This window comes from Clytia hemisphaerica, unplaced genomic scaffold, assembly GCF_902728285.1.
Source record: "Clytia hemisphaerica strain Z4C2 unplaced genomic scaffold, Clytia hemisphaerica genome assembly, whole genome shotgun sequence".
In the NCBI taxonomy this organism is placed as follows: Eukaryota; Metazoa; Cnidaria; class Hydrozoa; order Leptothecata; family Clytiidae; genus Clytia; species Clytia hemisphaerica.
In genome coordinates, this window is record NW_027103722.1 from 67,407 (window position 1) to 80,988 (window position 13,582).

Consider the following 13,582-nt stretch of genomic DNA (forward strand, 5'->3'; position numbering starts at 1 on the left):
TAGAGGATGACTAGCATGACCTTGCCGGCTGACGGGGATGTGCCACTGGAGTTTGAAAAATGGACCCGTAGTATGTCAGATTTGGGCCCTGACCTGACAGACGAAATTTGTACCCTGTGGAAAGACACAAAACAAAAACAACTTAGTCAGATACATTTTGTGACTTTGCAACCCTGTCCGATATTTTAAATAAAGCCTGAAAGCGATCCTTACCAGCGACACGTCCCTGTACCCGATTTTAAGTTATCCCGATTCTTGGGGAGATTAGTTCCCTCTGCTGCTGAATGAAAATACGCACGTATATTTTTTTATCAATATCTATCATTGAGAATCTTTCAAAAGACGAATTTCGAATGTTAGTTAGCCAATTATTTAACTGTGATCAATTGTAAAAAGGTAGCTCATAACTATTACAAAATCACTTTTTAAGTAAAGTTTAACCCGGGAACACTTTGGCTTAGATTAAACAAAAATAAAATTTCACCCTGTTAATTCACAGTTCTTTAATTTTTGCTTGTGTGTTTAAATATTTTGTCTTTTTTATTAAAAAAAATTGGGGTCCCTCGTTAACAGCTGAGCATGTGACAGGGATTTTCCAGCACTGCCTAAGGAGTACAGTGAAGATAACAAAAAGCGGGTTTAAGGGCTGGGAACGAATTTGACCCAAAGTTACATAATTGAAAGAAGAACAATTCCCTGAAAATTGAAACAAAATCATATGTCTTTCTTATTTTGATAACAAATTTGAGTTACAAGATATCAAATAAAATTTGAATTGCAGATCGAAATCCCTCAAAACAACATATTTACAAAGGTTTTGCTTTTTTGGACAAAAAATTAAAAATGGTAGTTAAGGCGAGACCAATTCAACTAGTTGTTTTAGAGGTGGCAGTTTTTAAATGTGGGTCGGTCGGCAAAAAAATATTAGTAGAGTTAGTATCAATAAAGTTTTTTTAAGAGTTTCTTTCTTTTCTAAATTTGTTCTTTGAGGCCAATGTATTTAAATAAAGCTATAATTTAATGTAAAATTTAAAATGCTATTTTCTTATTTCTTTTAAACAAATGTAGAAACCATGAAATCAAAATCTTTAGTGATTTTCACTTTCCATTTTATTTTCATTTCACGGTCGGGCGTCGAAAAACAACTAATTAAATCGGCCTCGCCTAATAAGGATTTTTAATAAAATGTTATTTCTATCCCCGAGAAAAGTTTGATTGTATTTTTCATTTTATTTACATTTTTTAAACTTATTAGCATGTCTGTGAAGTATGCTACTAGTTATTTGACTAATTTATACCAGGTTACATACAATACACGGGTTCCGAATCAGAGAAATCTATGTTTGTATAGAAAAAGTCGCTGAAAATTTCAAGAAAATCCGAAGGGTCTGATAAAGTAAGATCCATCGCTCACAACAATGAACAAATTAAAGCATGATGGAAAAAGTAATTTTTCAAATAGCCGTTTTGGGGTTTCTTGAAATTGTCATTGACTTTTTACATGAAAACATCGATTTCTCTAATTTAAAACCCGCGCATTTCTGAGCAAAAATCACCCTGAGAGCATTACATCAATTTTGATCGAAGAGGGTAACTTTCACACGCATGATTGAAATACACTAGCAAAATCCAATATAATATATAAAATCCACGAAATAAAATAAAAGTTTCTGTTTTTTTAGTCTAAGTAAGAATTCTTTTTTAAATTAAGTTTTCATATCGTCGGCCCTTCACTTTCCTCGTCATCGCTATTTTCTTCATTTTCAGGATCAGAAAGTTCACAATCAATATCTCTTTCACCATTAAAATCGTCAAAGTCATCAGAATCAGGATTGTCTGTATCACTAACAACGGTTTGTTCGATTACTGGCGTATCAAAGTCCAACAGGCTGTCAAAATTGTGAACACCGTTGGGTTCGATGATTGGCAAAAATGTTCGGATGGCGCTTTCAAACTCCCTCCGGTAGTATTCGACACCTTGCTCCTTTAGGGACTTCAATCCTTGTCTTGACTTGATCTGTAAATAAAAATAAATTGAGTTTTGAAGCTTTAATGTATCAAAATATAAAATTCATGCCGCCGGAATGCAAGACCTTCATATCAGAACATAAGTAACTCAAAGTATTCTAACTGATTAGCAGTGAGGCAGTGTAAGTACTGCTCTCTATTTTTGAACCCTTTTCCCATAGAATGTTGCTAACTAGAATCAAAATTGTAAAAATTTTCGGAAAGAATCTGCCTTACCCAGTCTCTTTCAAAATTCTACCTACACCTTTTTTGCCTTCCCAATTAAAAAAGTTTCTATTTTCTCCGTGCACCTTCCTCGTTGTGCTTTCTTTCAACACAAACTATGAAGACTTACTGTCAAAAGATCTTGGCCTGATTCTGACTCAACGTCCTCTTTTAAGTTTGCTGCTACATTTGGGACTAAAAAATAAAAAATAAAGAATGAACGTTAGTCGTTTCACTCCTAAATATTCAAACGTAAAAACAATGATGATAAATCATTGAAGGGAGGATGGATAGTGTAGTTCTAGAAGTATATTATTGTTATCATTATTTTACAATTGTAAATTCTATCTTTTGTCTTTCCATATTTCTGTTGATGTTGTTTCAGAAACAAGCACTGATTTCGAGTTTACAATCCACAACTTCTCGGAAACAGGCTTTCACGTGCTACATAATCGAATTAAAGCTTCAAATCTGTAAAACCGAATATGTGAAGCCTCAAACCTCTAAATACATCTTTAATTATTTCTTACTTGTTTCCTTTGATTCTTGCATCAATTTTTGGATCTTTCCTTGCATGAAATTAATAGCATTTCTCATTTCGCTAAATAAAATTTGCTTCTCTTCAATGTAACGTTGCCTTTTAAGATATTTTTCCACAATTATCCTGAGTTTATCAGCTGAAAAAAAAGAAAAAAGAGACTCCTTTAAACAATCTGAACTTCAACAAAGCCAACTTTTCCATAATGAGATCTAGAGAAAACAACACGTAATAGGCTGTCTTGAAAAAGAATAAATATCTCCTAATTACCTTCAGAATAGGAGCTATCGTCTAACCAAGGTAAAATTCCTTTGCCGAGATGATTATGCATTTCCTTATTATTTGTTTCTCCGGTCAACATTAAATAATCACCAAACATATCAATTTCTGCTTTCTTTAGAGCGGCCAGTTTTGATCGGACTGTTTTCCTTTTTTTACTTGTATCTGAAATAGAATCAATACCAACAAATAAAAATCCTAGAATGTAATACAAAAATGTTCTAACATTCATAGGATGCATGTGTAAATAAGATTTTGCAAAAATAATAACAATCTTTAAATTGCATGTAATTTGTTTACTAAATGAAAAAAAATAAACAACAGAGGCAAAATACCTTTCTCTCCAACTTGAGCATTCAACAAGGTTTTTTCAATTTAGGACTTTTCAATTGCCTTTTTGATTAAAGGCAATAAAATCCCTTGGGAAAGGCTTGTGTGTGCATTCTAAACAAGAATTGTTTTAAGAAACTAAGAAGATCTTTTCATTTAGCTGACTTAGAAGAGCGCTAGGGATGTTACATATTGGAAATGTCTATTTTTGGACTTTTTGAAATTCAGTAAAAATAAGTTTGTTAGGAAAAGCTGGCGAATGTTTAATTCACAACAATTTCAATTTTTCATAGCAATCTCTTTTTAAAAATGTTTAGCCCGAATTGTTGTTAACTTCTTCAAAAAAAGAGCTCAAATCTTAGTTTTCTTCAAATCAAGCTAATTAGCAATTTGACAGCCCTAATTCAACCCTCCCTTAAGCATCAATTAATAAAACAAAAATAAAGAAGTCGTACCAGTAAATCTTCGACTTTAATCTCTTTGGTAAGTCAATCAAGTTCTTGTAATTGATCCTGCTTATCAAACTCTAACAACCGATAGACTTTACCATAATCCATTGTCTTGGGGAATGATAATCTGCTAACAACTATGTGATAGTCAGGTGGAAGATGAAGCTTTTCCACCAGAAGAAGAAGCTTTTCAGCGTCGGAAGGTTGACGAACCACTCTACTTCTCAAACCTAGAAAAAGTTACAACAAAAGAACAAAAGGTAGAAGTAAAGCAGAGTGAAGCCAAGTGCAGTGAAAGCCTGTAAAAACCAGTAGAAACTGCAAAAGATGTACTAACGGGCATGGTGTTTTGGACTAACTGCTTGGACGGTACATTTGTAGCGATTTTTATAATTTATACTGATATATAATACATATTGAGCAAAGGTCTTCAATTGAGGACAACGCGCCAAATCCTAATATCAACACTGTTACCTAATGCTTCTTTTTGAATTTCATCCTTCCATTGCATTATGATTTTAGTTGGATGTTTGTCTGGCAAGTCACCAATCATTTTTAAATTTTCTTTATTCTAAAACCAAAGAAATTATAGATTAGGAAAAGACTGAGTCCTTCTGGCAATTGACGTACAAATAAACACGCTCAATCATCTCTCACATGAAGTATCATGTCAGGCAAAAACCTTTCAACGTAGCAAATTACCGTATCTTGTTACCTTGTAATATCTCTTGACCAAATCTGGTACAAGTTTTTTGATTTTGGATTTGTTCCAGTGAAGAACTGCTTCTGTTAGTGTTTCTTCTCTTCCTGAAAAATTAAATCAGAAATAAATAAAGGAAAAGAACAACTGTATTACTATTAGTGACATAAGGGAGAAACGTACTTGAATTAAATATATTTGACTTAATGAACAATATTTACTTTCAGGTAATTGATACTTTGTACTATTTCCAAACCGAGAAAGATAACTGAACAATTGCTCTGTTTCCTCTCCTGTTGAACGTCCGGTGCCTTCCAACCATTCACCACTCCAAACAACCTAAGAATTAAGGCATAAATATAAAAAAACAGTATTTCAAATTTTGCAACATAATACTTGTCTTATCGTTTCGCTCAGTTTCGCTCCAATCTACAGCCACCTAGATTGGGGATGGTTACAGAAAATTACTTCACTGTAGTACTTTAAGTTGATTCAAGGTCCAATGAGGGGGGCGTGAGAAGTCAAAGTACATCCACAAATAAATTGACGAATTAATTACCTGGCATTCTATAGAATGACCCTTAGCGTGCATTATTGATAACGCTGGCTTGATTGACTCCTTAATCGAAGCATCATCACGAACCATGAACGGCCAAAGCTTGCACATAACATCTGCAAAACAAAATCTAGTGCCATTTGGAATCATAGATTCCTTGATCAAAAAATAGGGATAGCCAAATACTTCGCCTCTGAACATATTAATGGCTTTTTTTGCCATTACACGACGACAAGTTGCCACCTCTAACCCTGTCTCATCGAGCTTTGCCATCTTTCTTGTTACATTTTGTGCTGCCGTCCATGTCCCACCACAAATCGCGTCATTATTATCCTAAAAAGCAATGCAACACAAATTGCATTACGTTTTTTTAAGGAAACACGTTTTGCTGAGCAGGCTTGATGTTTTTAAGCATCCATCTTTTTTCCTGAAACGTTTCTTAGATGTTTCTTAATCTAAAAGCATTTTGTTCATTTCTGTGAAATTAATTTTGGAACCCAGTGACTTTCAGTTAATCTATTTTTAGGTTCCAAAGCTTGTTACTCAGGCGAAGTTTATTAATTGCTTTAATAGTTTAAAAAGCAAAAAAATTATGAAAATGGAGAGATTTTGAATTTTAGCCTGACTACGTTTCCTCAATGTTTCTTAATTTTTTGCTATTTTGAGCTTCTTATTATTTATGATAATGGTATTGATTAGATAAAAAATTAATAAATAGACCAACATTCTTAAAATTATAATACCTTGATTTTTGTACAAACGATCAATAAATTTAGAAACTGATTCATTAGGAATAATGAATCTTCTGTCATAGAATGATTGTCGCTGCCTTCTAAAAAAATATAAATGAAATTGAGTTGCATCTTTTTCAGGGGGTCAAGCAGTTAGTACTTAATAATGTCTATCGTGGATGTCCATTTTTCAAATGGAAAATGCAGTTAATACTAAGTGTTCTGAGTAAAAGGGTGTGGAAGAACTTTTCGAAATTCTTAAGAACATTTAGTATTTATAGTTTTCAAGAGCATATGTTTAACCTCCATCCTTATTAACCTAAGATTATTGCTAACAATTTTCCATCGAAATGATAAGCTAAGACCTTCTTTATTCACTTACATTCCCCTTTTGTAACGATAAAGCTTTACGTTTCCATCCACATGTGAACTATGGGGGCGAAGATGACATGCTGGACATTCCATCCAATCTTTGAATTGAATAAGGTCTTTTTGATCCAACCACAAACACCATTCTCGGAACGCCATCGCAAAATTAGTCGGATTGATGGTAGCTTTCTAAAAAACGATTGCAAAATGTTAGCTAGATCTGCTTCTGTATAGTTTGGAACTAGTAGTTTGGAATTAAAACAATTTACAACGATATTCCAAATAACTAACAATTGCGCCTTGGTATTATAGTCAGATAATCAATAAAAACAAGAAAAACCTTTGATAAGGCTAGCAACTATTCGAGCAGCCCCATTTACATTTATAAGATTAAAAAATTATGATATATTGGGCAATAGAATAATAAAAACAATGGGACCAAAAGTGTTTTGTGAGTAAAACCAATAAAAACGTACGCTACAAAAATCATCAGAAATTGAGTTAAGGGACTTGTAAGTGAATAAATTTGGTAACAATTACAATTTTAAGAGGAGATTCCTATAATTGTTGACTTTGAAATTTCTAAATCAAATTGCTTACCTTTCAATGTAACGACAATGCAATACTCATCTGTAGCGATCTTGGTGACCTCCTTACTGCCACAAACTGAACAAACACATTTAAGTGGTGGATAGCGAACTAAAAGTTAATGAAAAAAATTCACAGATGTTCCCTCCCTTTTTGTGATTTTGAGAAGGCTCTATGCACTATGATTAAAGTGTGTATATTAAGCTGTTAGATGTATTGCATTATACATTTTCTAATTATAACTGACTATTTGAAAAATACCTGTTGGTATTATTTCTTTCTTCTCATCCAAACACTCCAGAACATCTAGGTACCTGCCAGAGGACAATCTATCATGAAATGGATTTGCCAAGTGGAAGACATCGTCACATACATGACAAAATGATTTGTGACAATCCATGCAATAAAGATCACCAAGTCGATCACAACACACATTACAATGTTCATCCAAAACTTCCCTAGCCTGCATTGTCCTCCAAATATTCTTCCTCAGCAAATCCCAATATTCTTGGCAGGATCTTGATCTTTCGAACCATGACTTCTTCTTCTTTTTTGTTTTGACAAAGTTAAGAAGCGTTTCTAACCAACTATTCACTGAAATAAATTAAAATAGTTGATCGTTATTACTCTGTTACATTATAAAACCAAAAATGTTTTTTTTGCCAGTTTTTCCCCTTTTTTATGAGGGTGGATTTGATCTTACATAGAGTCTTATAACAGTGAAAGTTTTAAACAATGTTTTTTCCTTAATTGTCTTCAAGAAGGGATGATATGATACCTACTTTTTGTATCACTTTGTGGATTTATGTCATTTAATTCTTCATTATCGATGGTGTCCACATTTTCTGCAATTTGCCAGTTTGAATTTTCTGCATCAATATCCAAAACTTGCTCATCTGCAGTGATTACTGATGAAAATAACAAGAAAGAGTGGAAATTTCAATACATACAAGACACACAACTCTATTTAGATTTAGGTAACCACATCTTTAATTTCATATTACAATATTACCCAGTGCATAAAATAATGTAACTGCACATTTACCAGTATTTGATATTCTTCTTTTCATTCCATTGTTATGTTTTGGTCTCTTCAGCTTGTAGATCCTAGACCTAGATTATCCAAAAAAAAGGAGAAAGAATGCATGCATTTAAAATTGAACAAGACAACAAAGCTTAGCTAAAGATTAAACCTTTCAAAAGTTTTTGTGTAATAAAATTCAGGTTGAAAAGTTTGAAACAGGGAGAAATCTCTTTGGTCTGTATTGATGACAAAATTTAGAGTTTCAGTTGTCCCGCACAAACAAAATATACCAACCAGTTTCAGCAGATCTCTTGAGTTCAACAAAGCAAATCTCTGATTTTTTCTTGGGTTTTGCTTTAGCTTTAAATGATTTGTTAACTGCCACAATTTGTTTCATCAAACCAAGACCTAAACAAAGTGATGTGTAGACAAAGAATTTTTGTAATTTTTAGGTTTTTAGCAACCTTCAAAATTTTCCATGGGATGAATATATCCTCTTTACAAAGAAATAACAATTTTTCAAATCCATTCATGTTAAAACAATAGTTTTAGTGATTAAGATGATGCTATCCAGTGATCTGCAGTGTTAAGGAAAATGGAGAAATAGAAAAAATAGAGAACAAATTATGATAATGCATGTTGTGTCAATTATTTTTTACTTTCTGTAAGTTTGATATAAACTACATATGATCATATTGATAAAAAATTATCTAGGGTGGTAGATTCTACCCCCTGCTTGCCATTAAGAGGGTTTAACTTGTCTTGTCTGAGCACTGCTTTAAAGTAATTAAACAAAATCAAACCTTCACAATTTCATATCTTGTATAGCCAAGGTGATAAGTCAATAGTAGTAAGTTTAGTTGCAAAAGAAATGGTGAAAACATGCTTTCTTTGCAAAATACTTTTTATATATTTCCAAGGCAACTAAAATACTTTGTTTTTCAAAAGAAGCCTATTCCCAAGGGCAAAAAAAAACATTCTTGGTTTTATCTAAAACATCAGACATAATGCTACATGGATGATATGTTTTTTCTTGTCCTTTGACAGTATATAATTGATTGCTTATCCTTAGCCTTGTGTTATTGTTAGCAATTGATAACTAATCAATAATAATATATCAATAATCAATTCTAATTGATTGAAATTTGTTTTAAATAATATATATTTCCCTATTTGCAGCACTGTTTATACATGTAATAGCTTTTCAGAAACATCAGACGTTACAACTTAAAAAAATTCTTGAAATTTATAAATTCTTGACCAGCAATCATGATCTAGATAACTGATAAATGATAGATTAGCACTATTGATCACCCAATAAAATTAACTAATAAATATTAATTAGACAAACCTTGATTATCATTGCCGATTTTTAAAATCTGAATGCAAATCATTTAATCATCAATTATCAATCTCATGTCATATCATGTAATCCAGACTGTCTTAAAAAATCCGAGTGTTTGATTAAAATTCAAGGAACTTCTGCAAAGTATGACAACAGAGAAAGTTCAGCAAACCTGACAAATATTATAGTTCCACAAAGTACGACCAGTAAATTAGTGTGCAGAGACTTTAGAGCTTTGAGTAGTGGCCATCAGTTTAACAGGCACATCATGCACATTTTTTCTTCAGTTCTTTAGTTCTATTAGTTTGACAACAAAACTTAATAGAAATTTATTGACCAACAAAGTTTGATTTTTTAAATTCTAAAAAATTGGTATATGATTAGTTCCATTAAAAAGTTATGTTTTTTAAAGGAGGTTAATATTAATCTTAGAGATTTTTAATTAATCTTTAAGATTGAATAGAGCTTTCGGGATTCTATGACATCGTCTTAGAAAAGTTCAGGTTTCTTGGACAAAATATTTTTTGTGGTTAAATTTAAGATTGGACATTATAATAAATTATTAAATCATTCTTGTGTAAATTTAAATTACATAAAACTCTCATTTTTTAGATTGAGATATCGGTTTTCATGTTTCATATCAGACCAGATATCGGTCTATTGCTCTTTTTGGTTGAGGTAAACAAATATTTTGGATTTCTTTTTGTTTTCGATCAAAGATTGCTCCACGTTCATATCTATTCAATACCATCGAAGGGTGATATATTGCACTTTTCTGCCATACTTTTTACTCACTTTATTTCCTTTGTTTTACTCAAAATTCCAGTCATCAAATTAAATCTCTTGTTTACAGATTTAAACATGTGATCAATTACAATCTAAACCTTACAAAAATTTGCCTTCGTCTTTAAAATGTACATATTGGCGATTTGGTAAAATACACCGTGCAAAGTATGGCAGAGAAGCACAATGTATCACTCTTCGACGGTACTAAAGAGCTTGTATATAATTCAAAAAAGCTGAGTTAGCAAACAAACATTTCTCAAACTTTAAGACACAGTATGGTGTTTTATATATATGCAGTAATGGTCATACATTAATCAAATAATCGTAATTCAAATATTGATGTGTACCTTAAAAGAGAGTACCATGGAAAGGTGATATCGTGAAGTCGGGTAACTTGCATCAGTGGAGGGAAACTTGCATAGCCATCAAATGACTGATCAATCAAAGCAGCAAAATTTCAAAACAAATGAACTAACCAGCTCTGCTCGCAGCACTACTCTACCATTTTTGTTTTGATTTAATTTTATATTTCAATGACCAGCCAGGTCATTCATTTTAAAGGCTATGCATATTAGCCTCCACTGATGCAAGTTACCTGATCTCCAGTACATTGCACTATCTGCCATCATAAACCTTTGCACTGTGTATTTTAAGGAATATAGCTGTAATATAGCAATATATTGTACATTTTAAAAACGAAAGTGAATTTTTGTTACAGTATGTGTTTTGATTTGAGTTAATCTTGATTGATATATTGACTTTAATCTCATAATATCCAGACGGTGTCAATCGAACAAATCAAACGCCGAATCAATTGAATGCAATTGAACACAATTGAATAATTGCAATTCGATTGTCGAACGCAATCGAATCGCAATCGAATATTACCCAGGATTTGCCGTTCGATTGCTTCGCTTACTCAGCGAACATAATCGTAATCGAACCAATGGAACATAGTCAACGATAATCGAATCGCAATTATTCCATTGCGTTCGATTACGTTTGATTGGTTCGATTGCGATTTTTGTTCGAAGTTGTTCGATTGACACTGTCTGGTAATATCAGATCACAATCTACTATCATGCCTTTCAGTGGTAAATGCTTGTAAATGCATTATGCCCAGGGGATGTCAATCGAACACAATTGAATTTGATTGTCAATCGAATCAATCGAACTCAATCGAACTCAATCGAAATGATTGATTGAATCGATCGAACCCAATCGAAGTGATCGTTCGGACAATCGAAATCAATCAAAGTCGTAAAAAATGTAAAATTTCGATTGGGCTCGATTGTCCGATCGATTACTTCAATTGAGTTTGATCGGGTTCAGTTGATTCGATCAATCGTTTCCGATTGGCTTAGACTTAAATCTAGGCTTTCATTGTCGTAGCGTAGAAGGAATAGATCTAGACTATTTACCTCGTTGGCCCTTTTTACGCCGGCCCCTTTATTGCTGGCCCTTATTTATTACGGCAGCGACGAAAAAATAACGCCAATAAGAGCTGACGTAAAGGGAGCCGATAAGGGTAGAAAGGAGACGATCACAGCGTTATTGCTCGGACTTTAATCCTCAAGCACAAAAAGGAAACTTAATCGAAGGCAATCCGATTCAATCAAAACCAATCGAACTCAATCGAAACCAATCGAACTCAATTGAATTGATCGATCGAATCAATCGAGCTCGATCGAAGTGAATCGAAACCAATCAACCGAGAAAAAAATGTCAATATTCGATTGGGTTCGATTGTCCGATCAATCACTTCGATTGAGTTCAATTGATTCGACCAATCAGTTCGATTGGTTTTGGTGTTTGGTTGAGTTCGATTGGTTCGACAATCGAAATTTTCGATTGACATCCCCTGGATATGCATAAAAATTAGGCACTGTGGACTGTGGACTGAGGTTTGATTCCCACTCGCAGCGGTTCACTTGGCAGTCAGTTCAAGGTGAAAGTGCTGACTGGGCGTTAAAAAACAATCACAAAAACTTGTTTTTCCACCACTCGACGCCTCATTTTCACAAAATGTGACAAATGAAAATGTTGAACACAAAGAAGAAACTACTTACTTGTCTTTCTTGGTCGCTTTGACGGTGATGGCTGTGAGGAACACTGCTGCTCACCATCATTATTTTCTGCCATAAATAAGTAATAATATGTTGTATTTAACTATCTGTTCCTGTATGTTTAAAAGAAATTCAATTTGAAGGTAGCCATTTTAATTTTAGATAGAAAGTTCAAATCAAGACAACAAAGCAAAGCTTTTCGAGTTGTGCAACAATGGATAAAACTTTGTTATCTTGATTTTATTTCATCCAGCAAATAAGATAAGTTTATAAGTTGTGACTGACGGTATAATAATTATAATTACTGTATACTTTTTGCTTTCCCTTTGTGTCCTTGGGTTAGATACCCGGGTTTCTTTTTAACCGTATAGCGGTATTATCATAGTTCCGTAGTTTTGATCATTAAATCAACTAAAACCATTGATTGAACGATTAAAACGAAAAACATGATAATCATTGATTTAACGTTCGCTACTATGTTGTTAAGTCAGGTTTTGACCTCATCAACAATATTTTTAGCTTTTCCTCCTCCACAACAGGAAATTAAATTCACTTTGACGAGATTCTAGGCGATTTCCGAATTTTCCTAGACTCGAAGTCAATATCAAGTTTTTTATGTAGATAGCACTTACTAGGTCATTATTTCTTTTATATATTTTCTAAAACTTCTATTAAGACCTCAAAATTTCTTATTTAATCACTTTCCGGTTAGGCTCTTCCTTATGACTTATTTAATTCTCAATTTAGGTTCTAACCTCATTAACACACCTATTTTTGTTATGTAACTAACTCATTTATCTTTATTTTTAGGAATTAGCCTCCGTCTCGGAAGAGGACTGGGCCCGAATTTGCGGACGTTTTCACAGTTTCACTTTCGTTTTCGGCTCTACGACAGCGTTTTCAAGCAGAAAGCAGAGGAAATCTGTGAAATTATGGCAGGGAATGCTAACCTATTTTTGTAAAAATATGTTCAATCGGGCCAGAAACTTAATGATAAAAATTAACAGAAGCATTTTTTATTTTTGTTAAAAATTTTTCCAGTGTTTCTCAAGATTGGAGCAAGATTATTGTTCTAGAAAGTTCATAAAGGCCTAATAGTTTCAGATTAGTATGATTTCATCAGAAAAAACATTTACACCAAAGCTCCTTATTGATATGTGAAGGCTACCAAAAATAGCAATGTCCATCAGAACAACTTTAACATAAGGGACAAGGACAGTCAAGAAGTCTACTTTGTTGAAAATTTGCACAAAATACTTAGAGAAAATGGTACTATGGAAGCCCATTCTATACTCCTAAATGATAGTTGAAAGATCAGCAGTTGAGAGGGTTGATTAAAATAGAACTCAAAGCACACAATAAAGTATACATATATATTTGTCCAGAAAGAACTGGCATGTTGTTTGCTTTGTTTTGGTGTTTAAAAATATGTAGGTACTTATCAGTCCTAAAAAAATACAAATTCGAATATAATGAGGGCAATGAGTCTGGTTAAATGTTACTATATTTACAAGAAAGGATTACTGAAAAAATACTACTGTATGTATACTGATGAACTAAACTCAAAAACTAAAACTTTACCATAAATT

The 13,582-nt window shown here is 32.9% G+C and overlaps 2 protein-coding genes across 2 annotated transcripts; both read right to left on the minus strand.

Moving 5' to 3' along the window:
* Window positions 1-703: 703 nt before the first annotated feature.
* On the minus strand, window positions 704-6,352 carry LOC136804563 (uncharacterized). Its single transcript, XM_067061160.1, has 12 exons — window positions 6,198-6,352; window positions 5,828-5,916; window positions 5,088-5,417; window positions 4,750-4,867; window positions 4,544-4,635; window positions 4,303-4,399; window positions 3,835-4,058; window positions 3,385-3,493; window positions 3,041-3,214; window positions 2,763-2,909; window positions 2,363-2,427; window positions 704-2,017 (listed from the first exon to the last, which is right to left on the minus strand). Exons 2-7 carry the CDS (start codon window positions 5,894-5,896, stop codon window positions 3,868-3,870), a joined length of 897 nt encoding a protein of 298 aa, XP_066917261.1. The 5' UTR covers window positions 5,897-5,916; window positions 6,198-6,352; the 3' UTR covers window positions 704-2,017; window positions 2,363-2,427; window positions 2,763-2,909; window positions 3,041-3,214; window positions 3,385-3,493; window positions 3,835-3,867.
* Window positions 6,353-6,799: 447 nt separating this feature from the next.
* Window positions 6,800-12,253, minus strand: LOC136804564 (uncharacterized). Its single transcript, XM_067061161.1, has 5 exons — window positions 11,997-12,253; window positions 8,091-8,204; window positions 7,555-7,680; window positions 7,087-7,366; window positions 6,800-6,883 (listed from the first exon to the last, which is right to left on the minus strand). Exons 1-5 carry the CDS (start codon window positions 12,067-12,069, stop codon window positions 6,865-6,867), a joined length of 612 nt encoding a protein of 203 aa, XP_066917262.1. The 5' UTR covers window positions 12,070-12,253; the 3' UTR covers window positions 6,800-6,864.
* Between the last annotated feature and the right edge of the window lie 1,329 nt (window positions 12,254-13,582).